The sequence below is a fragment of the Gymnodraco acuticeps genome, unplaced genomic scaffold (assembly GCF_902827175.1).
Source record: "Gymnodraco acuticeps unplaced genomic scaffold, fGymAcu1.1, whole genome shotgun sequence".
In the NCBI taxonomy this organism is placed as follows: Eukaryota; Metazoa; Chordata; class Actinopteri; order Perciformes; family Bathydraconidae; genus Gymnodraco; species Gymnodraco acuticeps.
In genome coordinates, this window is record NW_022991584.1 from 522,160 (window position 1) to 545,672 (window position 23,513).

The 23,513-nt window shown below is 38.8% G+C and overlaps 1 protein-coding gene across 1 annotated transcript; it reads right to left on the minus strand.

Moving 5' to 3' along the window:
- Nucleotides 1-1,770: 1,770 nt before the first annotated feature.
- si:dkey-206f10.1 (adenylate cyclase type 8) lies at nucleotides 1,771-19,712 on the minus strand. The gene is made up of 21 exons (XM_034197740.1): nucleotides 19,488-19,712; nucleotides 16,555-16,772; nucleotides 14,840-15,577; nucleotides 14,230-14,379; nucleotides 13,921-14,051; nucleotides 11,553-11,664; nucleotides 11,328-11,455; nucleotides 10,616-10,774; nucleotides 9,417-9,648; nucleotides 9,167-9,337; nucleotides 8,974-9,074; nucleotides 8,058-8,259; nucleotides 7,292-7,384; nucleotides 6,999-7,159; nucleotides 6,329-6,410; nucleotides 6,048-6,206; nucleotides 5,501-5,647; nucleotides 4,328-4,420; nucleotides 4,095-4,209; nucleotides 3,766-3,968; nucleotides 1,771-2,742 (listed from the first exon to the last, which is right to left on the minus strand). The coding sequence occupies exons 2-21, from the start codon at nucleotides 16,732-16,734 to the stop codon at nucleotides 2,542-2,544; spliced, it is 3,558 nt and encodes a 1,185-aa protein (XP_034053631.1). The 5' UTR covers nucleotides 16,735-16,772; nucleotides 19,488-19,712; the 3' UTR covers nucleotides 1,771-2,541.
- Nucleotides 19,713-23,513: the final 3,801 nt, after the last annotated feature.

The following is a 23,513-nucleotide window of genomic DNA, read 5'->3' on the forward strand; positions in this document are numbered from 1 at the left end:
GTTTTATATATACAGTCTATGGTTCAGACCTATGGTTCAGACCTTTATACAGTCTATGGTTCACTTCAGTTCAGACCATGGATGTATGGTTCAGACTGGGACAACACTTCCATTGTTTTTAATAGAACCGACAATGATAGTTTTGTTATCTGACAGGCCCCTTGAGACTTTGGTTTGAAAATGTCTTTGGGGATGATTCTATCAGAATAAATCATATGCACAATTGAAATTAAAGAGCACCACCGGTTTTTGTACAGGTTTTATTAGCAGAACATGTACACATTTATTTATTTTTGGAAAATATATGAAAAAACAAACATAATATCTATGGAAAGGTGATTCTGTCAATGTTACCATTTAGCTGTTACATATTACATTTGCAAAATGCCAAATGTTTGTAATACACAGCCTCATTTTAAATGTTCATTCATGTGTTAAAACATTTTAATCTGAGGTATAAACAATCGGGTTATGGATTAATTAATATTAATTTAAAAGTATACACTTTTTGTATTCATATAAATACTATTCATTCATGTTTTCTTATTTTGGAGCAATTTTATTAACCAGATCACATGTCAAATTCCTTAGGAAGTCCCATATGCCAATATTATCCTTAAATCAACATAAAAACCATAGACTGTATATATAAATGGACGTAGTGTCCGTAACATCACCCATAGGATTCTGCAGAGTTGCCGTGAAGCCCTTAGTAGGCGGAGTCGGCCACTAACGGCTCGACTGTGACGTCAGAGTCTAATCCCGCCTGCTCCAAATAAGGGCAAAGAGGCGGAGCCGAGGCGGGACCTGCTGCCTCCGAACTGGAAGTAAACAGAGCTAGCTCAGGCTAAGAAGCTAAGCTAACATGAAATACATGCATACCAAGTTACTGCTAACAGTGTAGTTCCCCTATATAAACGTTACATTCATAATCAAATGAGACAATCTGCAAAATAATTAGCTATATTTTGTTATTCTTAATGCTTGTCATTCACACGTTGAGAAAAGACGGACTCCACCGCCCGGACCTAACGGAGCCGCAGTGGGCTAGTTCCGGGACGCCGGCTGGAGCTAGACCCCTGCGGCTCCGTTAGCTCCGGTGGCCACCACTGGGATAATTGGGTCCCCTATTAACATTTGCTCCCGTTTAGCATTATGGGCGTCATAGCCATAGACTATAAAAGTCTTACCCAAGGCTGAATCATAAATTAAAATGTATATGTATGCATAAAGGGTTACGTCTCGTCCTTAGCTGGCTAATAAGTAACAAGCTAAGCTACCAAGCACACAAACACCTGCGAACGGGGTTAACATGTATAATATTATCATTTTAGACTTCTTGGAAGTTCTGTTATTACATTCAAGCGCACAGCACGACATTTTAATTGTCTGGTATTTGTAACAATATTCCCTAAAAGGCACAATCACCACGAACACGGCTAAAGCTAAAGGGTCAAGTACAGTACTATGACTAACTAACGTTGTAGCCTCTATGGTTGTAGCCTAGCAGAGTGGACAAGTTGCTGTTAGCTGACAGTGAGGCATGTACGTGTCCATCAACGTGACCACGCCCTAATTTATGCAAAAACTTTAAGACCTAATGTAAATAAAAGGGTCGTGTTAGAAAACAATTCACTCACAGATTCATAATCATGAAGGTGGAATCTAACTATATCGATAATAATATTTATTGCATCCATGGGTAGAAACATGTTTTTTTCTGCTGTAAAGTTGGGCATTTTAACATGGGGGTCTATGGAAATTGCTCCTTTCTGCAGCCAGTCCCTAGCGGCCCATGTATGAACTGCAGTGTGTGGCACTTCCGTATTGGCTTCCCGGCTGTTCCCCAGAGTTTGCCGCTTGATAAAAACACATCATAATTAGCAGTAGTAAGGTGTTTTTTATGTGACAGTGACAATATGCATTAGATCTACAATATAACATAACATCATGATTATTAGAGTTAGAAATAACAACATATACAGGAAAAACGTTTTGAGAAAGATGCAGAATAAAACAGTAAACACTAGTCAGCATTGTGTAGGCCATTGAAGAGGTCTGTGAGAGGTATCTGGTATTTTGGCTTAAAGGTCTGAGGTATTTCTGGAGTCTTATCCCAGTAAAAACATTTAATAAATAAAAAGACATGTTGGCCTTTGTTAGTGTTGCACAAAATGAAAGTGATATGCTTAATACTCCTTATAAAGCTTAGATATGGCATTTTCAAAAGAGAAAGCAGAACCCTCAAGATGCTTATTAAGACTGTAAAAGAACCCAGTATGACGTTAGGTCCTCTCTAAGCAAAGTTCATGGACACATGGATCTATTATTCAGTTAAAGATTGAAGCTGGACTTCTGAACTGAAATCTGCCCATGTATGAACATGGTAGGATTCAGATCCTGTTTGTGCAGCTAATTTTGTTATGGCAAAGTATGAGACACACACAACAAAACTGTAAACCATTAAAGAAACAACATGGCCAGGCCGTTTCCTTCCCCACATACAGTCATGTGAATCTATAAGTCCTTTCATTGTTTAATTCAGCAGCCAGAGCGACTGAACCCCCCATTGGTCTTTCTTATCTTCTCCTTGTGTTTGGCCTGGACAAGACCAAACACCACTGCTGCCAGCGTCATGCGGCCCCCAGTCCGCGACCCCTGGCGATCTGTGCCCATATTGGACCTCTTGATGCGCGAAGTGCTGATGAAGTAGGTGCGGACTTTCCCCTGACGCTCGCTCACCTGCAATGAGAGCAGCGGTCACATCATTATTTCTCAATGACCCTCAAGATTATTTTGAAAAGACCTCTTCACAAACTAGATTAGGATGCATTAAAGGTCCCCTATTATACTGTTTTTCATCAATACATTATAGGTCTCAGATATATACAAAACATGTCTCTGAAGTGTTTTGCTCCAAATACCAAACAGATCACCCATTGTAGCATCCCATAAACCCCTCTGTTTCAGCCCTGTTTCCAAAGTGCTGATTCTCTGTCTGTTACTTTAGATGAAAATAAGGAGCCACTCCCCACGCCCCTCTGAGAGACATTTGGTTAAAAAGAACACAATGGTGCTCTAGGAGGAGATTCAGGTGATAAGGTGGGCGGGGGTTACCTTGGTTGGTGATTGGCTAATGGTTACACAAGCCAAAACATCGTTATGACATCATAAATTGGCCAAAATCTGATCAGCTCATTTTCAGACAGGTTTTTATATAAATGGATCAGGACAAAAAGTGAGCGGCTCTTTTTTCCTGAAACTTTCAGAATCTCTTTACACATGTTTATGTATAAAATACATGAAAAATTGGATTTTGCATAATAGGTGACTACACTCCATGTGAGGTCGGCCCAGACCCTAGGGGTTTTTAAATCGACACTAAAGACTCACTTCTTCTCCCTGGCCTTCTAGTCAGAGCGGAGCACGCCTCCTGACATTTCCCTGTGTTTGAATTTTATATTTGCTGTTGTAATTTATCGCAGTAAAGTGTTTTTATCGCATGTACAGCACTTTGGCTCGACCAAAAATCGTTTTTAAAATGTGCTATATAAATAAAACTTGATTTGATTTGATTTGATTACACATTTCATACACAAGTGTCCCTTCCTGAACAAGGATGTAACTCAAAAAATAGAGTTGTTACTTTTCACCAGTAGATGTCCCTCTTGTTTAATTTGTCCTATGGGCTAAGCTTTTATTTCTTAAACTGTTTTGAATTCTGCTTTAAATTAAAAGTTAAAATCTAAATGGACAGCCACTCACCCCCTTGATGAAGATTTCTCCACGTAGCTCCAAGATGAAACCCCATTCTACCAGGATCCTGCGCGTGGCCTCAGGAACCTGGATGCGCCCGCTCACCCCCGTGCTGTCCATGCGGCTGGCCAGGTTCACTGTGGACCCCCAGATGTCGTACTGCGGCTTAGTGGCACCGATCACTCCTGCCACCACCGGCCCGTGGGCAATGCCTGATTAAGTGAAACACAGACACAGCATTCACTTTAGACAAATTAGTCATACATCCAACACCAAAAATCCCTACATAGAACATTTTGTATCAACCATCTATTGTTTGTAGGAGGTGAGACACTTACCCACACGCAGCTTAAAGTTTTTGGAAGTTTGCTTGTTAATGTCTATCAAGGTCTCTTGCATTGCCAACGCAAACAAAACCAGCTCACTCAGGTGATTCCATTCATCCATAGATTCCTGAGAGAGATGCAGAGACAGTTTTATATATAGAGAGAGAGAAAGGAGGATGAGGATATTGGAAGGGTAAATACAGTCAAAACAAAAGATAGCACATGTGTGGAAAAATATGTCCCACCTCTCTGTCTGGAGCCAAGCCTGAGGCCGCCATGTAGCAACTCCCAATCGTCTTAATCTTCTCCACATAGTGGAAGTAAGACTCCTCCAACAGCTTGTTAAATAACATAAGAGAAACAGAAAACAAATTAAACTTCAATCTGACAAATAGAGTTATGACAACATTTGTCAATAGCTCGGCCTGAAATAAAGCCCGCTATCTATGTTATAATTCATATTAGTATTGAATGTTTATTAGATTCTTTATATTCTTTCACCTTAGAAGCCAGGTAAGGAAATACTAAATTCATACAAATATTTGAAATTTGAATTGCAGTTCATGTTTTTATTGCTCTAATTGATATAGTTCAAAAATATACTGTATTATCTACTATACTACTTTGCATAATTAACATTTGCCTTTAAAACAATGCCATAGATCAGGGGTGTCAAACTCAATTTCATCGAGGGCCACATCAGCATTATGGTTGCACTCAAAGGGCCGGTTGTAACTTTAAGACTTTATAAATATACATATATAAAATAATGTATTATATATTACATGATTGCCTCTGCATTGGATTATTATCCGATAGGGTAATAACTTCATAATTAACTACGTCTGAAAGAAGAAGTCTAGGGCAAATAATTGCAAGTCTCTTCAGTGAGAATGTCACAAAATGATTTAAAAAGAAAAGCCAAATTCTGAAAAAAAAGTCAAAGTCAAAATTTTAAAAAAAGTATGCGAGCTATAGATAACAGTTCTGCAGCTCCAGACGGAGGCAATAAGGAGGAAAATATAATATGAACTACCTTGATATCAAAGCTGTCTAAAGGCTTTGTTTTATGAGGTCATATATATAAAAAAAGTGACGTTTTGAAAAAAAAGTTACATTTAGAAAAAAAAGAACAATTCTGAGAAAAAGGCATATCTGAGATGCATTGTGGGACATGTAGTTTATGGGCAACGTGCTTCTGTAAATCGCCATGTAACCGTATAACAAACATATTATATTATTTGCAAGCTCTTGTGGGGCCACAGAAAATGAAGTCACGGGCCGGATTTGGCCCCCGGGCCTTGAGTTTGACACCCCTGCCATAGATGGAGTATTTTGGCTTTTATACATCATACATAGTCATACAATGATCTGAATTCACTCTATAGGGTGCACTTTCATTTCAGTCCCATTCTTACCTCATCAAAGCAAGCAATGATCTCATTCAGGAGTCGGAGGCAGTCCACGCCCTCATGTTTGATCTCTTTCTGCTCAAAGTACTCATTGAACCCAGCGATGGAGGCAAACATGACACCCACTTCATCGTAGGATTGAGAGTAAAGCTCCTGAAACGAAAATTGTGTCATGACTTTCATCCTAAAAGACCTTTTGTTTGACTATTGATATGTTATGACATTTTATTATCACTGCAAAACATCAATCAAGGTTACAGTTATCGATAAACTGTACAAACACGTGAAGGCGTTCAGTAAAAATGTTTGTATAAAACAAGAACATTTCAAGAACATCTTCTTTATCATGATGTTAGTTCTACTTTAAACAAGGTCAACACAATAGCAACAGCAAATACATACATACAATCACCCAATCGGGATTTAAATTAGACTTGGATTATTCTCACAGTCGGTTTGTGCTCCCTTGATAAAGGCAACAAACGTAAAATAATTACAGAAAAAAAGCATAATTAAAAGGGAGGCTTTCACAGTGAGGCCATGTTTACGGCACCTCATCATTCTTGCTTCGGTCCAGAAAGTGTCGGGCCACATGGACAGGCAGGATGTTGTGTAATAGACACTCGTTGTGTTCCCGAAGTTCCCTCATGTCCTCCACTTCCTTTTGGGCCTGCAGACGCCACAGGAAGTCCAGTCTGGCAGTGGCCTCCCACTGAAAAGAATAGGACAGGTAAAACCATCAGAGGTCATGCATCTTATCTAATGCATGTTAGAAAAATATCAGAATGATGACGGACTAAAATCCATAAATCCCAAATCAAAGTTCAACAGTACCTGCCGTCCATTGTAGAAGACAGCAATAATAAACATGACCATGAGGGAGATCGAAATTCCCTTTCTCCTGACGAAGTGAGACCTGTGCAAATATGAATAAAGAGGGGTTGTTATAGAGATGCACATTTTGAGAAGTAAGAGAGAAGTATAATGGTGGAATATAACATTATTTAATCAAATACTGTATTTACTCGTACTTGATTTGACACTATTTATATTATATTATACAGTAATACTTTACTACCTAGAAGTATAACAAGTATCAACAATTGGCTCCACATTGCTGCTCTTAAATGTATTTGTGATAAAAACAGAATAGTGTAGGATATATAAATGGCAAATTTAAACTTAACTACAAACATACATCGAATCACAACAAATCAAATCAAATCAAAGTTATTATAGCCCCAAATAACAAGAAATGCCTCAAAGGGCTGTACAAAGCAAACAAAAGCAAAGACAAAAACGTCATAGCATAACAATTATAAAAACATTTTACAACATTATACATCAACATAAGTATTGCCATGTGATAAAAGCATGTGACTGAAGTGATGGAAATACAACAGCCATTGAAATACTAAAACTTTTAAAAAATCTAAACAATTAGAAACCTAAACTTGTAGAAAAAAGTTCAGCCTGGGAGGTCCGGGTTATATTTTCCACTGACCGTTGAGTCATATCATGGCGTGTGAGTGTGAGGAAGGCCAGGTGGATGAGGTAGGAGTAGACGGCCACGGCCAGCAGCAACACAGCCAGCTTCAGCAGAGAGTTCAAACGCAGGAACACAGCACAGGTCACCATGGCGATTACACCACTCAATACAAAGACCTGAGGAGACAGAGGGAGAGAGGAGAGGGTTGAAGACACTGAGGAAGAAAGTGATAAGATGACTGGATGGGAGATAGTCCTAACAACTTCAATAAAATGATTATTGGGTGTTAAATGTACAAGTGCTTTTACCTCAGGGCAAGTGCAGACAGTGAGAGGATGGGAAGCTGAGCTTGTTGTGTCCATAACATTAGCCTCCTCTGTGTCTGTGAGAATACACCATATCTAGACACAAGCACAACACACAAATAAAGGAAGTTACATTAAAACTATGACAACTAACAAAAGAGGTACACAATTAGACTCAGGAAGACTCTTTTCAGGGAGTATGTCAGTATGATTTAAAGTTTGTTTATAGTTTTAAGCATTGAAATGATTTTGCCATTTACAAATAGACACGTTAATTGTTTGAAATAGAGTGTGCTGGAGTTTTTATGTGATCTTTGTGTATACTTGTAACCTCATTCAAAGACCACTTTAAACAAACTCTATTCTAGTCTAAAAAGTGCTCCTCCCCAAAGCTGTCTCTTTCCAACATACTGGTCACAGTTCTCTTTTAGACGTTATAAAGGTTTGAGTCTTTTCATTTTTTTTGTTTGCTTATGGTTGGTTTCATGTCCAATCTGTGTATGGAAGTGTCGTTTTCTTGTCATTTGAGGCTCATTTTGAATGTCAGCAGGAAGGCACACCTTTCTCCATTATGCATAGTTAAGTGTGGGATCATGCAAACAGCAGGAGAATTTGCTTACGTTCATGTGATTTGCAAAGTACAGTCTAAAGTGGAAATGTCTCAGACACAACCAGTACAGCAGTATAAAAGTAACATTTGCTGAACATAATTCAACTTTATTCAATAAATGCATGTGTATAGGTCTGGCCCTTTGTTTTAGGCTCTCACCATGTTAGTAGACACCAAGCCAAAGTTGAGGAGTATGGCGGTGAGGGTGAGGAGGTTGCGGGCGCTGTTGTTTTCATGGATCCAGCCACAGATTTGCAGTAGAGGTGCAGGCGTACACCTGAACTCTTCAGCCAGGGCCAACATCAGCAGCAGCATGTAGAGGAGCAGGAAGACCGAAAACAGGAAGATGACTGGGAACAGACTGCAGAGGAAGAACAAGGGAGGAATGGAAGGGAAACAGGAAGGAAGTGAGTAGTGAACATGTATATCCAGGGTAGAATAAAGAAACAAGAATTCTGTGACAAATGTTCAAGACTATTGCAAACTGTAATTCCTGGTACTTCCTGCAGATGGCATTCAAGTAAAAACAGAATCAGAATCCACAATGGGGAAATTATTACATGCAGATAAAGTGAAGAGAACAGACTTTCATATTTAAAAATAACCAAGTATGCACACGATATTAATAATAAAAAAACACAAAAGGTAAAAAACAAATGGCAGATAAGTACACCATGGTAAAAAAAAACATGAAAACCATAGTGGTTTTAAAATCAGACAAACTAGCTTTTATCTTAATCTCAGTATAATGCGTCAGATTTCGTTTTTCTTTTGAATGACACTGTGAAACAAAATACAGAAATTAAAAGTTACATTTGAGATTGTTCTCTATCTAGGAATACAGATTATTAAGGACTTTTAATGTTTCATCTTGTAGTTCTTCGTATACACGGAGAACTTAAATGATAAAGTTATATCAATGTTAAATTCCAATGACCGTAAACATATTACTTTTAAAGCATTAAGCTTTGATAAAAAGGCTTAAATTAACCGTTCAAACCTGATAAACCAAAAAGATGAAATTGTCAATGTGAATAATGTGAGATCCGATTGGATGATCTTAGTGTCTCCCTACCTGGGTGCAGAAATGAGGGTCTGAACAACCATGAGAAAGAGGAACATGATGAAGGAGCACACCAGGTTGGAGTTGAACATTTCATCTCTCATCTGGGAGAACTAGACAGCCCGAAAGAGATAAAAAAACAATATGATTTAATCTGGGGCATTAATTTATTTCCTCGTATTGATCACATGAAAGACCCGCTTACCTTTTCCTCAATGTGAGGGTCTTTGAACACCAGGGTCAGGGGGGTGATGTGCTCCCTGTGCATTCGATCACTGCTTCGAACCTCAATAGCGTGTTGGATGCGTTTGTTGATCTCTTTGGAGGTGGACAGCCATATGTTGGGCAGTGATCCGTTGGTGAAGGCAGCGAGGATCTGCGAGAAAATAAAATAAGAAAACAGGTCATTAAGGTACTTGGTGCCAACAATAGAAAGCTGTTTAAGAAACACTTACACTGTTCATGTCAATGGCATTCCCAAATGCAAACTCTGGGGTCCAGGTTCGATTAGTCTTCAGGATTTTGGGGGGCTCAGTGTGGTGAACTTTGCTCTTTTGCTGAGGATAGATGAAGAAAGTGTCGATGTTGTGTTTGAGCAGAAACTCGTTCCTGTCGCGGCCGTGGCCAGCTTCGGTCTTGTAGAGGCCTCCCAGACAGTCCAGAGTTGCCCTTGAGATGTGGATGCGTCTAGAAGAGAGAGAATAGAAGCAGAGAGGATTATCAGCAATGTACAAAATAATGTTTTAAAATCATAATGTGAAGATTGTAGAAGTTGTGAGAAAACCGAGACAAAAAACTTCTATCTTTGACTACAAAATGTGTGTATGTCATTTTTAAAACAGCTTAACAATCGAGACAAAGACCGTTGGAAAACGTTACTCTAAACACTATGTTTCCGTAGCAACACACTGACACTGTACAACTGTCAATGTGTCAGTGTGAAGGTGAAACATGTCAGAAAAGGCACAACAAGTTGACTGCTAGTGTTAAACCACACAATGGAGAATTCTGCCCTTAGAAGATATTTTCTATTTGAATAATCATGGCATCAATTCAGAATGAGGACATTTGCTTTTCTGTAAATGACAAAGAACTGACAAGCCTGTCAAGTGTCATCTGAGGCAGAAAAGCAAAGCTCGATTTCACTAACTTAATTATGTTTAAAATGTTTCCGAAAATTAATTGAATCCCAGCTGAAAATATAGATTATTGAAGCAAGGGACACATTTTGACTAAAATATTCACTTCTAATGAAAGGTCAAGACTTTTTTGAGGCACTTTATTATCATTTTATAGCAATGGAGGCATAACAGTTGGATCTAAGTGGATGAATAGGAGAATATGTCATGAGTTTTAATGAGTGTTAACTATTCTACTTCTTACTCAAATACACCATATTTTGCCCAAAAAATGTATGATGCCGATTATTATAAAGACTTTATTGATCCCTTGGTGTAATTTTAAAGTTACCTAGCAATATATTCAGTAGAAAGCAGCAACCTTAAACCAATACACATTTGAATATAATTTACATTATTCTGCAATGAGCACAATGAATACTTGTGAAGATAATACACTATTATTATGACTTTTAAGTTAAAGATCTGTATACTTCTTGCATCACTGTCTGCTGGCACTTCCAAAGACCACTCACCCAGGTATGCCCCCGGCCTCCAGCATGTTGGCAATGCCCACGTCCCAGGACCAGACGTCAAACTGCCATTTCTGCAGGCCCAGCACCCCACACAGCACAGAGCCCGAGTGGATCCCAATCCTCATGTCCAAGTCAAACTTCAGCTGATTCCGCACGTACCTGGAGTTTGTGGGAAGTAAAGCCACCGCGTAAGACTAAAACTCTAGTTTTCAGGACACAAGACGATGACCCCTGAAGAAGTCCAACGAATGAATACTATATGATACGATAATACTTTATTGTCAGATCAAGTCTGAACTTTTTCTTGCATCACAGCAGCTCCATTTGCAACATCAAGCAAGGACAAATATTAAGATACAAGGAGTACAAACATTTAATATAGATAGATAGATAGATACTATATTAATCACAAATTGGGAAATTCTTAATATAACATCACACAGTCAGAGAAAAGTTGCTCAAGACCCTCTAGTGTACATTTGACCTGGGATTTAGCTCTGTATTTAATTTGAGGATTGACTGGTGCAAAGAGGAGTGCTTCAGTCTAACTTAATACATCTTGGAACTCTGTATCTCCATTATATATGTTCATATTCACTGATCAGGACATGGTTGGGGTCATAGACAATGGTGTTGGCCATCCTCACTATGTTATTATGGTATAGGCTGATTCATAGAGTTTCTGACAGGGTTGACCTACAGTCACACTGACCCTATAGCGTTGATCATGTCCAGGCCCAGCTCAACACAGTGACGGGCATGGGCACGCTGCGGCTCAGGGACACCTGACACACAGTAGTAACAGTCTCCCAGGAGCTTTATCCGCAAGCAGTGGTGCTCCTGTGATGAGGAATGATCAAGACACCAGGAAAAAGAGAAAATAAGTTATTGAAATAGAAAATATATGATCTAAAAACAAAAGGGCTCAAATTCTCACATCTGCTAGTCGGTCAAAGCGCCCGAAGAGCTCGTTGAGGGTTCGGACCAGATCCTGGGCTGATAGTTTCATGGACATCAGAGTGAAGCCCTTTATGTCTGCAAAAAGGATGCTGCAACGTGAGAGCGCAAGTGTTAGGCTAAAACATTTAAAATGTATAAGGGGACTCCTGTAACTTCAATACTCAGACTGTTACACCACTGTTGAGAGATTACTGTGCAATATACACCTTAGATTTATCTGCTACCTCATTGCTTGTGTTTTTGTTGATTTTTGTTACTTGTGTGTCTAATTATTTGATTTGTTTTAATTTAGTGGGAATGCTGATACAGCATTATGGCTGAAATTGCGATGGATATTACTTTTCTCATTCATAACTTTCATAATTCCAGAGATACATCCCATAATTCATCACATTTTTAACATGGAAGTCAATGGAGAAACTCTTCAGACTTGAAAAATCTTCATGCAACTTCAACTGCTAACTGTTCCTTCATACTTTCACTCAGAAACCTCATTCCAACTTAAAAATGTTACACATCTTTCTGACATTATTCATGATAAACTACTTTTTAATCTGATTCATACTTTTAGAAATATTAAACATTGTTCAGACCTTGGTAAAGAGGCCTTCTTCAGATTGTAACATTAGTGTGTATTGAGCAGCTCGTTAAGGTGTGTGATCTCAAAGCTAGAGTGGAGGACAGCTTGAAATTCGCCTTCATATATATATTTTTAAACCTGCCATAATTCCCAAACCCTATACTCCTGAGACATAATTTGTCATGACAAACGTAGGAAAACATCTCGTAGCTTGAAAAATGAAAACAAATTAAGCAAAATAATTAAACAAAATGCCTCTTGAGGGCATGAAGTGACAAAAACCTTCAACATGTCTCCATTAAAGCCAATTGTAAATTCAAGCTGATCTTTACTCACAGCATTAGCCGCACACCTTTAGTTAATCTGCCAAAAAGGCCACATTATTAACCCGAAAGTACACAAAAAGTACACTTCAGATGCTCAACTTCCTTCAGATGCTTCACGCGTTGAAATTTCACCGATATCTGTTACGGTTCTACAACAAAACGTTCACATGTAAGAGGTTTATCTCTCATTCAGAACAATGAAAATGCTCTCCTCATCACCATGGACACCATTGATATCTGGACACGTCGTTAGCTCAAATATCATGGAACACGATGATGTCATAACTCCAACTGACATGCTCAGAGCAGCAGACTTCAGATAATGGTTAATGGTCCAGCCTTCAATATGTGCCATTAGTGAGTTTTCCTCAAAAGCTGTTGCCATTGTAACATTAGTGTGTATTGAGTGTATTGTATCCCTCGCCGTAAAACACGATATTGCTATAACTCCTATGAAAATTGTCAAAAAGTGCTCAAACTTCACGTGTGCTAACAGTCCAGCCGTGAAGACATGTATTTGACAGTTTTAAGATTTCTTCAAATGCCGTTGCCTTGGCAACACAATGCTCACTATGAAACACGGTTTTCTCACAACTTCAGTTCAAATGCTCGAAATGGCCCAAAACTTCACAGGTTTGGTAACGATGCAGCCATCAACACATCTGCGTATTATGGGGTGTCATCAAATGCCGTTGGCATGGCGACAGATCATTCGCCATCAAGTTAGTTCAAAAGTTTGCAGTTCAAATATTCTGCTCCTTTTCCAAGCCTTTTTACTTTATTTTCTTCTCTTATCACACATTCAAGCCCCCAGTGTTCATGTATCATTCTTCTTACACATTAGATTTCAGCATAGCAGTTCAGCGTCAGCTTTTCAGCATAAAGCATTCCCACTAGCAATTTCTTCAGGAATTGCATTCTCTAGTTAAGGTATGCTTTCCTCTTTATGTTATTCCACTAATGTTATTTTTGCCTTTTTGTCTGCAGATTAGACCCTTTGCTGTAACGTTTTAAATTTCCCCACTTTGGGACGAATTAAAGATATCTGATTCTGATATAAATTCATCTGTATCAACAGTTTGGCTTTGACTGCATCTAGGCCAAAAAAAAACATCTATCTTCTGTACGTAACACTTACAAAGGTTTGGCTTTAAGTGAAGCTAATACGATAGCACATAATCTGGTTGAGTTTATAGATCGGAAATGTATCGAGAGGATTCTTTCTTGTGTTTCTTTGTTTCATGGTTAAATGCACTTATTGTAAGTTGCTTTATATAAAAGTGTCAGCAAGGAAAATGTAATGTTCGATTTGCAAGATTGTAAAGAAAATGAAGAATTTGCTATTCCAAAGACTCCCAAGTGCTATAAAAACAATTAACAGCATCCATGAGAAATGTATTTTGTGTGTAAGTGTTTTTTTTTTGTGTTTGTTTGTGTACCTGACGTCCTTGTACTGGTGGATGTAAATCTTGTGAAACTCATGAGGATTAAGCTCGTCTACCATAGAGCTTATGTCAGCGATCATCTCCAAGGCAACAAAGCGAGGCAGGATCGACAGCACCAGACGCTCCTGTGTGGACAAATAATAAACTATATTTGCAAAGTATAGCTTCAGCAGTATAATGCTTGCTAATTCACAGGTTTAGAAGATGATTCAGGAGCCATTTTTTTGGAAAGTTTAGACGAAAGTCAGTGGTGTTAAAAAAGCATCATTGTCTGACCTCTAGCTTTATGCAGCAGTCACCTACCTGTCTCTGGTTCTCCTGCTCTAGTTTGAGGCGACCCTCAATGCAGCGCCGCGTCTCCAGGAACACCTGTCTCTGGGCATGGTCTGTCAGGTAGTGGATGAACAAGCCGGCTGTGTTCATACCTAGGTAGAGCAGGCCTTTGGCAAACACCTGCATGCAAGAGAGAATATGTATCATAGAGTTGATTTTAACCAGGTAAACCCAAAGCATGTAGGGTAAGGAAAAAGATAGGAAATAGGAAACAGTTTTTTCTTTAGGGATCTCAGAGAGAAATGTTTATAGTTAAAGGAATTATGTACAATATATGATTAGCTCTTGATACATGAATAGACAAAAGGCTTTTTCTGCAAAATAAGATGGCATACTAAAGTGAGATTTTTTACACTAAATGTTTAGGCATAGACAGGCATTACATTTCATCACTTATAAATGCATTATTATCCATAATATATTTGATTTTATAGTATAGTTAAACAGTAGAATAAGAAATAAAGGAATCTAACTAAGTTTTGGTTTGATAATGACAAAAAAGTTTTGGTTTGATAATGACAAAAAAAGAATTGTTTGGGCGGAGCAATGTTTAGAAAAACTCAAAAACTGATTTCCTCACCTTTCTCAAGAGCTCGGCATCATTGTAGTGACGCACAATCTCCACCAGAAGGTGAAGTACTGAGGTGAGGGAGCCGGCGCACATGGCCCACAGCAGAGGTAAGGGCAGCAGCGTGTAGGTGGCGAACAAAGTGAACAAAACATACCACGAAGGGTCTTTCTCCAGTCCATACACCAGTCCTCCCAGCACCTGTGTGGTCTGAGACATCCAGCTAGCCAGGCCTGCGTAGTTAAGCCACCCAGGGGTCATGTAGTCTTTGCAGGTTAACACAACGACGCAGAGCACTATAGCTAACAACATGAAAACGCCTGTGAGGACGCCACGCAGAGTGTCTGTGACCCCATCAGGGGCCAGGGCCAAGTACAGAAGCAATATGTGTAGCTTGGCCATTGCATCAATTACATTGGTGATGGCCAGAGAGTTGCGTCTTTGGTGGGAGTAGTGTTGCTGGTAGAGTTTCTCCAGATCCCGAGACCTAAATGTGTGCCTCAGGCTGGGAATGTAGACTCCACGAATTGAGTGGCCCCAGTGTTTAAAGAAATCGGCATCGCTGGCGTATTCGTTACTCCTGATACCGTTGTAGGAGCAGGTTGAGCCGCGGGGCTGTGAAGGGTGCACTCTGATCGAGGAGGCCCGGCGTTTAGTGACCCCACGTGAGGCCCTGTTGCGGATTTGTTTGTTGATCTCATTCATGTAGGTATCCGTCACAGAGATTTTACTTGCTGGCTCCAAACCCACCTGCCAAGATGACAGAAAATGATATGTGTTTACTCACATTTCCCATTCTCATCCTTACTGCATGCCTTCATTCCTTTAAATTACAGAAAGATTGTAAGGTTGTCTGATTTTTGGCAAGAATATATGAGTAGGACGGGCTAAGTCTCCACCAGATATACAAAGCATAACTTCAATTTATTTAACCTTTTTTTAAACAGAAAAATCCAATAGAGCTTAAATCTCTTTTAAAATATTGATCTGGCCAAGAAGGCAGCAAAGTCTATGATGTACACACATCACAATTAAATCCCAACAATTTACACAAGTGAAAATGTGTCCACGCGACACAAGAGTTTAAGGTAACAACACAGACAAAATCCCTATGCATTGGGGCATGAACAGTTTTTGTTTTGGTTTAACCTGCAGGTCATTCCAAGACCAAGGGCAATAAGGAAATATAATCCTTTTTTCCAGTCTGTTATTAGATGGAACACCGAAGGGGTTTTGAGAAAAAATGTATAAACAATAAGTATATATCTTCATGGGGTACTGTCCTGTAATGGCCTTGTATTGAATATACCAATGCAAATTCCTATCCGAGTAGCAACTTCATTTAATTTTAATTTCTATTTTTACATTAATTACATGTTCCAGAATTTGGAGCACCATATCCGTTCACCTCCATCGTATACGAGTAATGGCATAAATATCAGAGACAGCTTCAATCTAAAAACAGTGGGAAAGTACTGTGAAACCATGTGACAAAGTAGCCTTGGTGTTATGTCACATAATATGATTTTGTTGGGACAGTCACTAAACAGGTTTTTCAGTTAATGTTATCTGGTTTGTGTCAAATGAAGCAGTGGTTCAGAGCTTACCATGTCCATCACAATCCTCATAATCGTGTAGATGAATATGACAAAACAATAGGACACCAAGCAGTAAAAGACAACAGTATTATCTAGAGTTCAACAAATCCACTGATGATTATGTATCACCTGGGCGCTGAGCTCCTGCTGGGTAATGATGTGTTTCACAGCGTTCTGCCACAGCTTCTTTTTCCTCCGCAGCCCAGGGGACAGGGTGGCGGTAAGGCAGGGCGGCTCACGCAGCTCCATGGGGCGGACTACTGTCGTCTCGGCAAAGGTGACCATGGTGGTGAGTTTGTCTGACCACATTCAATGCTGTCAGATCATGAGGAGGCAGCACCCTGATGCTGGAAGAGTGTCATTGTTGGGGGTGAATACAAAGAGGAAAATATGGTGATTAGTGAGGGGTTTCACTTGCTTTACTCCCTAATGTAATAGACATTCATTTTTAAAGGGGCACTCTACCAATGTTATTCATTAAGTTCAGTATTGTTAGTATTACTCAGCCCATGAGAACAACTTCCTCTTTGGCTTTGGAGGAGCTTTGACAGATAACTCTAGTGATGTCACAGTGAAGTCATCAGGATAATCTCAGCGGGGGTTTGGAGATTACAAATTATAACACATTTTTTTACAAACTGCAGGTGTGGCGTTAAAAGGGTGTGGTGTTTACCAGGCGGAGAGGGTTAGGGTTTCAAATATATTATGATTTTGAGTTGAATTATGTAGGAATGCAGGATTCATTTTGGTAGCCATATCTCAGTCCCAGCTGCTTTAGAACACTAATGGTACGCAATTAAGCGTGTATGGCCAATTTAGAAATTTGACACATTCTGAGACAGATACAAAAAAACAAAAAAATCACAAATACATTAACATGAAACAAATTAAGGTTACTATCAACAATTCTGGCTTCATTCAAATATCCTCTGTGGAAAGTAAGCCCTCCTCATTCAATTTCAATCAAACCGTTTTTTTTCATTTTTACTAATCGCTCTTTGAAAATAAGTTCTTACTAATATATATAGGCCTATATATTTGTATGAGATACATCATTTGAATTGAACATTTCAATTTAATTTTGCTGCTTGCTGGTTTGAGACAACCGTTTTACACTGACTTTGCTGAACCATGATCATTGTTGCTATTTTGTCACTAAGAATATACAACAATTGATTTATTGATTATAGCTTTTGTGTCTCCTGATTAACATTGACATCTCACATGTTCTTTATTAAAGAAAACAAATCCTAAAAGAAGCATATCAAAGCCTCGTAATTGTTTAAACTAGGGCCGGGACTTTAACGCGTTAATTAAGATTAATTAATTACACAAAAATTAACGCGTTAAAAAAATTAACGCATTTTAATCGCACTTATTTTTGCACCGCGGAACGTTTCTCACTGGATGAGTTTCAGGCGTACCGATTATACTGGAGTACCAACTAACGTTCATGACTTCAGACAACAACAAACCACAGTGAACAACAGTGGGAAATGTTGTTTTAAAAAACGGACGGATGGAAGCGTCGATAAGAGCACGGTTGTGTGCAAATTATGCAAAAAGGAATTCGCATATCACCGCAGCACATCAAGCCTCAAGTATCACCTCAATGCAAAACATATAGCAGCTAGCGTGGACGTTAGCCTCTTATCGCGTTCACACCAAAAAGAGCCGGTACTAAAATTAGTTCATGAGAACCTTTTTACCCCCACGAAAGTCCCTGCTAGAGAGCAGAGAGCTGCTAGAGAGCAGGGACTTTCGTACGGCTCTCTTGTGAGAAAAGAGTGTCTGATTGGCTGGGCGGATTGCAAACCACGCCCCGTAAAACTCCCAAAAGGTTTTGTGAAGCCGCCATTTTATTATCCTCGCATTAGCATTATTAGCATTAGCATTATCCCAGCGCAGAAACGCAGAGAGACTAATTTATGGCAACACAAAATAAAACATGGGAGCGGTGGAGATGAGGAGGTGTCGGCGTTCTGGCGATTTACTCGGAAGGCTTCAGTAGAAGCTGCTGGGAGTCCCAGCAGCTTCTACTGAAGCCTTCCCCAACTCCGGGGACTTCCGGCCGGGGACTTTGGGCGGCAGTATACGCCGTGAAGTGGTTTGCGGCCTGCCAGTAAACCCAAAGCAGAAGAAGAAGAAGTGACGTCAGCGGCTTCATTTGCCTAATCCTCCCCCAGGTTCAGAGAGTTCTCATGAACTAAGTTCTCATGAACCTTTGTGGGAAAAGTACTGCGGTGTGAATGCGCCTAATGGTATACTAAAATCCATGTGAAAAAAATTGCTTCTCACTGTTCTCAGGTCAAATATTTATGTGATTAAACATGCGATTAATTTCGATTAATTAATTACAAAGCCTCTAATTAATTAGATTAATTTTTTTAATCGAGTCCCGGCCCTAGTTTAAACTCTTTTCAACATTTAGATGTATGTGGATAGTATGGTTGTGCTTGACACATGTAGCATGTTGTAAGAAGCCCATGATGAAACGTGTTTGCACAATGTGTGCCAGAAGAAAGGCAGCTTGCCAGCAAATTATCCGGAGGCCAGATTTAGACGTGAGCTGGTTAAGGCTCCGAGTTAAACTCCTCCAGGTCCTTCTGTCACTGTCCCGCCCACTAACTGTCCATTGTCAGCAGTCTGATTGCCACTTTGCATCAACACTGCAAAGAACGAATATGGTGAAACATAGTATTTTAAAAGATCTGCCTTCCTAATTAAGGCTGTCATTATGGCAGCTGAAAATCTTCATCCTTTGAGAAAATGCTGTAAAATGGCAGCTTTTTATTTTTTGGACTGGTTGATCACACTGTTCTCTAATGTAAAACAAAATCCAGATGTATTGGTTTAGATTCAAGCACTATTTGATTTCAGGCTCTCCCTATGATAACATCCTGAACTCTTGTTAAAATAAGAGTTACAAAGAAATAGAGTATAACTTCTGACAACAACATGGAGAAGGGGAAAAGTCTTGAGAGGTTAAATCTTAGGCAACACTTGTAGTATATCCAACACCTTAATTCATAAACACATGTTGGCTTGTGGCCACAACTGACCTGTATTGTTTTACATATTGTGTATCCTTGCATCATGTCCACCATTGGCCATAGGATATAGTCTTCCAGCCCATGGTAATCCACTTTTGCTGATTCCATCGCACAGGAATTGCACGCAGATCTGAACATTAAGGCATAATCCATGAAGGGGAAGTGATAGTTGAAAAAGTCCCCTCTGTATAGATCCAGCCAAGATATGTTGAGTCGTTCTGGCAGGAATGTAGGTCATTACATGCACTGTTTTTAAATGAAGTCAACAACTGCACTGAAGGAGAGCAGCAGGAGTGAAGAGTGAAAAGAGGATTTGCCAGTCAGCAGCCACTCTCACTGGCCTACAAAGCTGATCATTGGCACCAGGACAACTTTAAGATAATTGCAACAATGTCAACCTTTGACCGAGTCAATTTAACCTTTAAAATCACAGTTGACATTTTATTGAAATAGAATTACAATAAATGCTTTTTAATTTGCTCTCTCTTTTATACTCTTCATATTTCTTTTTAATGTACTCCCATTCAAAGAGATTAAAAGCAGTGTTAATGCCTCAATATTGCCTTCATGCTCTTGGCTATGTCAATATGCATTAGAGCCATAAGAGCAAAAAGTTCAAACATTACCTAAAAGCCTACAAGGCCAGGCTGTAAATAATCACACACATGGGAACAGAACCCTGAGGTGAAATGCTTTTCAGGTTCACAATTTTTCATTCCAGTCCTGATTAAAATGCTATTTCCACACAATTATATTTGTGCTTAATGTCACTTCATCATACTCTGTGGTTGCTTCTTGATTGGCTTAGAAATACTTCAATAGGGCAATTATTAAGGCAATTATAACCACTGTTATATCTGCTTTTTCAAGACAGGATTGTCGAGGACAAAGAGGTTTTCTGCCATGTTTTTTTTTCTTTTTTTCTCTATAACACAAACAAAGTTAACTGAAAGAAATATAACTTTTCTTTCCTCTTCCCTATACAAAAGTTGGCCATTGGAGATAATTGATTGAAACATCTTTTTAAAGAGTCTAATTGAAGATATTAAAAGCAGTGATATAATTTGTTGCTTAGTGTCGTCACTTTAGTCTTATTCTGGTTTCTGCTACTTCAGGCTGGTTAATGTTATCACAAGTCAAGTAGTAATTCTGTAACAAATGCAAAAATGTTCTGGTCATTTGTAGATTTTATTAGCAATTTGAGCCATACAATTGCCTTGAAATGTGCTGGATTTGGTGATGGTGTTTCCTAATTTAAAGTATAATACATAAATGAATTACTCTATTTAGACCAACTGTACTTTAAACCTTTCTTTTTTTTTGTTCACTTATTTTGTCATTTTGTTTGTCAACAGTATATATTTTAAAATCATGACATAACCACAACATCGGCGATTGATTGTATCAGTAAGATAAGAAGAGAGGAATTGAATTATCAGGAGGAACCAAAAGCAAAAAAGCAAATATCAGGCACAGCAATATCAGGAAGTGTGCCGGAATAGACAACCATCCCTCAGTATTAATGAGGAAGAGCACTTACTGGGCTGATACCATCAACAGGTCTGGGGTGCCTACGGGTTTAAGCTGGTTAAAGTTTTTGAGACGTGCTTTGCTAATTGCGTCCAGGCCCCTTAGGCTGATCTAATGGATTCCCATCTGTCCAACCGTGACTGCGTGGCTCAGATCTTTCTTGCTGATTACTGTGCATCTAAAAATAGCCTAAGGGTCTAAGGCAATTAGTTCTACAGTACTATAACTGCTAAAACCAATACCAGCATCTAACACTTGGTAAGTATATAGTAAAGCACATTTATGAGATGAAACACAAGAGTTAATCATTGGTGATCGTTCTGATATAACACAGCCCTTGAGTTCATAATGGGCAATTTAGGTTAATGCCTGTGAATGTCATTCTACTGCACAAATCTGTCATTTAATTTAGGTTCTCCATTTGAAGGGCACTTTAGCTTGTGTCCTGAGGGGGGCGTTAGGATGAATTAGTTTGCTAAGGTAAAAAACATAATGCTAATTATGCAATAAGCCAAAGGAGTGATGCTTACCGTGATTTTAGAACAGATAAGGGGCGTTGTTGAGCATGATGCAAAGTAAGGTAGTTATTTAAGGCTAGCCGCTTTGGCTGTCCTCTAATCAGGTGATTCACACACATACTCACGCCAGACCTGAAAAAGAACTTACCAATTAACCTTGTTAAACGTTTCACTTAAGTTGGACACAAATACCTATTACCGTCTATTGGTGTTGTATCACAGATGCACTGTGTTATGTGTGTGTCGTAACACTCTTAGAGTTCAAGAAGATGGTGATTGCATGATAGCTTTTGGTGGCAGTCTCACAAAGCTCTCAAAGGTGAAGGTGTGTACAGGTCAACTAGGGACAAGGTAAAACAAAGACCAGTGCAGAGATTTTGCTGGAACACTTTCACGATAATTTTGGGTTTTAAAATCTTCAATGTGTTGAATCAAAGAGTTTTGCCAAATCAAAAAATAAGCATGCAAAGGATTATGACACAATGGATTTCAGCCCATATACCTACACATTGAGGTCCTGTATGGTAGGGTGATAATAAGGAGCACTGGGCAGGTTTATCTTGTAACTTTATCTTGCACTGGGTCGTTATGACCCTGCAGGAATAAATGCCTATTTAAAATGAATAAAGCTTCCTTAAATGTAAATGATATGTCCAAAGCTAATGTAAAGACTTTTCCTTTATCATTTTAATAGGATTTTGATAGAGCTCTGAGCTTGTTCGACAAGAAATGTAAGGCTAATAGCCATCATGTCACCTGGGCCTGTCCCCAATAGGCCCATGTTATAATCCATCCATGCAACAATCCAGAAATACCTGTCAGCTTTTAGGACTCCCCATTTTCTGCACAGTCCTATCACTAAGTTTCTACTCTTGTACTGAAATAAAAACATAAATACTAGTAGTGGTCACAGGTTTATCTTGTAATAAAAACCTCCAAAACCCTTAGCTGTAGCTTAGCTGTCATTAGCTCAACATAAGTAAGATGGTATTATCCTTTTCAAAAAGAGTACCACAACATTTTCTATCTTAAAGGGGCTGAATAATTAAAGAGATGACAGCAGCAGAAGACAACAAAAATAGTGTCACATAAACAACTCAGGGATCTGATGGCTCAGTGGGGATAAGAGACCCTGGGAGTTAAATGCTTTAGTGGTCTGCCGAGAAGCACCAAGTCTGTCGCCAAGACTGGTTTACTCATGGCAATCTCCAAACTGATTTTCAGACTCACTGCTGTCCCCAACTGGTAGAAGACAAACATTTCCAAAAGCAGGATGTCCCATCCACAGATACAGAGAATAAAGAATACATATTTTTGATTAATTATTTTATAGCCTGATAGTCAGACTGAATTTCGATTCACTCATAAATAATTGTTATGTATTCTTGCATTGCTGAAAACAAATTAGGCAGGACATTGTCTGAATGGCTGCACTCAGCTCTGCAGAAATTAGGATATATGATGTATGATCATTTAAAAGGAAATTCTAGCACAAAATAGGTTACAATCTAAATCCACTGATTATGAGAAAGCATGTTGTTGACCCAAAAGGCAGGAAGAGATATCATTTAAAATGAAAGTGTCTAACCATGGGATAATTGTATTCCTCTGAAAGCAATGTATTCAAACACAAGATGAACATTGTCTTTTTTTTTTAAATACTTGAAATTAAACTAAGCCTATATCACATAACTTTTCATATTAGACAACTATCATAATTTTGTGACGTTGTGTTTCTTTTCACACATAAATAATACCATTGACTGTAACTTAGCAAATGATAATGTGGATAGTAGCCTACCCTATCAGCAACATTACTCAATTTATATAGGATATTAAAAAAAATTCCAATACATTCATACTGCTGTAAAATTAAAGCATTTGTCAAAAGTAATGGCAAAGTTTCTCATTAATATGGGTTGCGATGTCATTTTTCAAGATTGTTTCTCATAATTATATGTTACAGGATATTATTTTTGTACTCGCA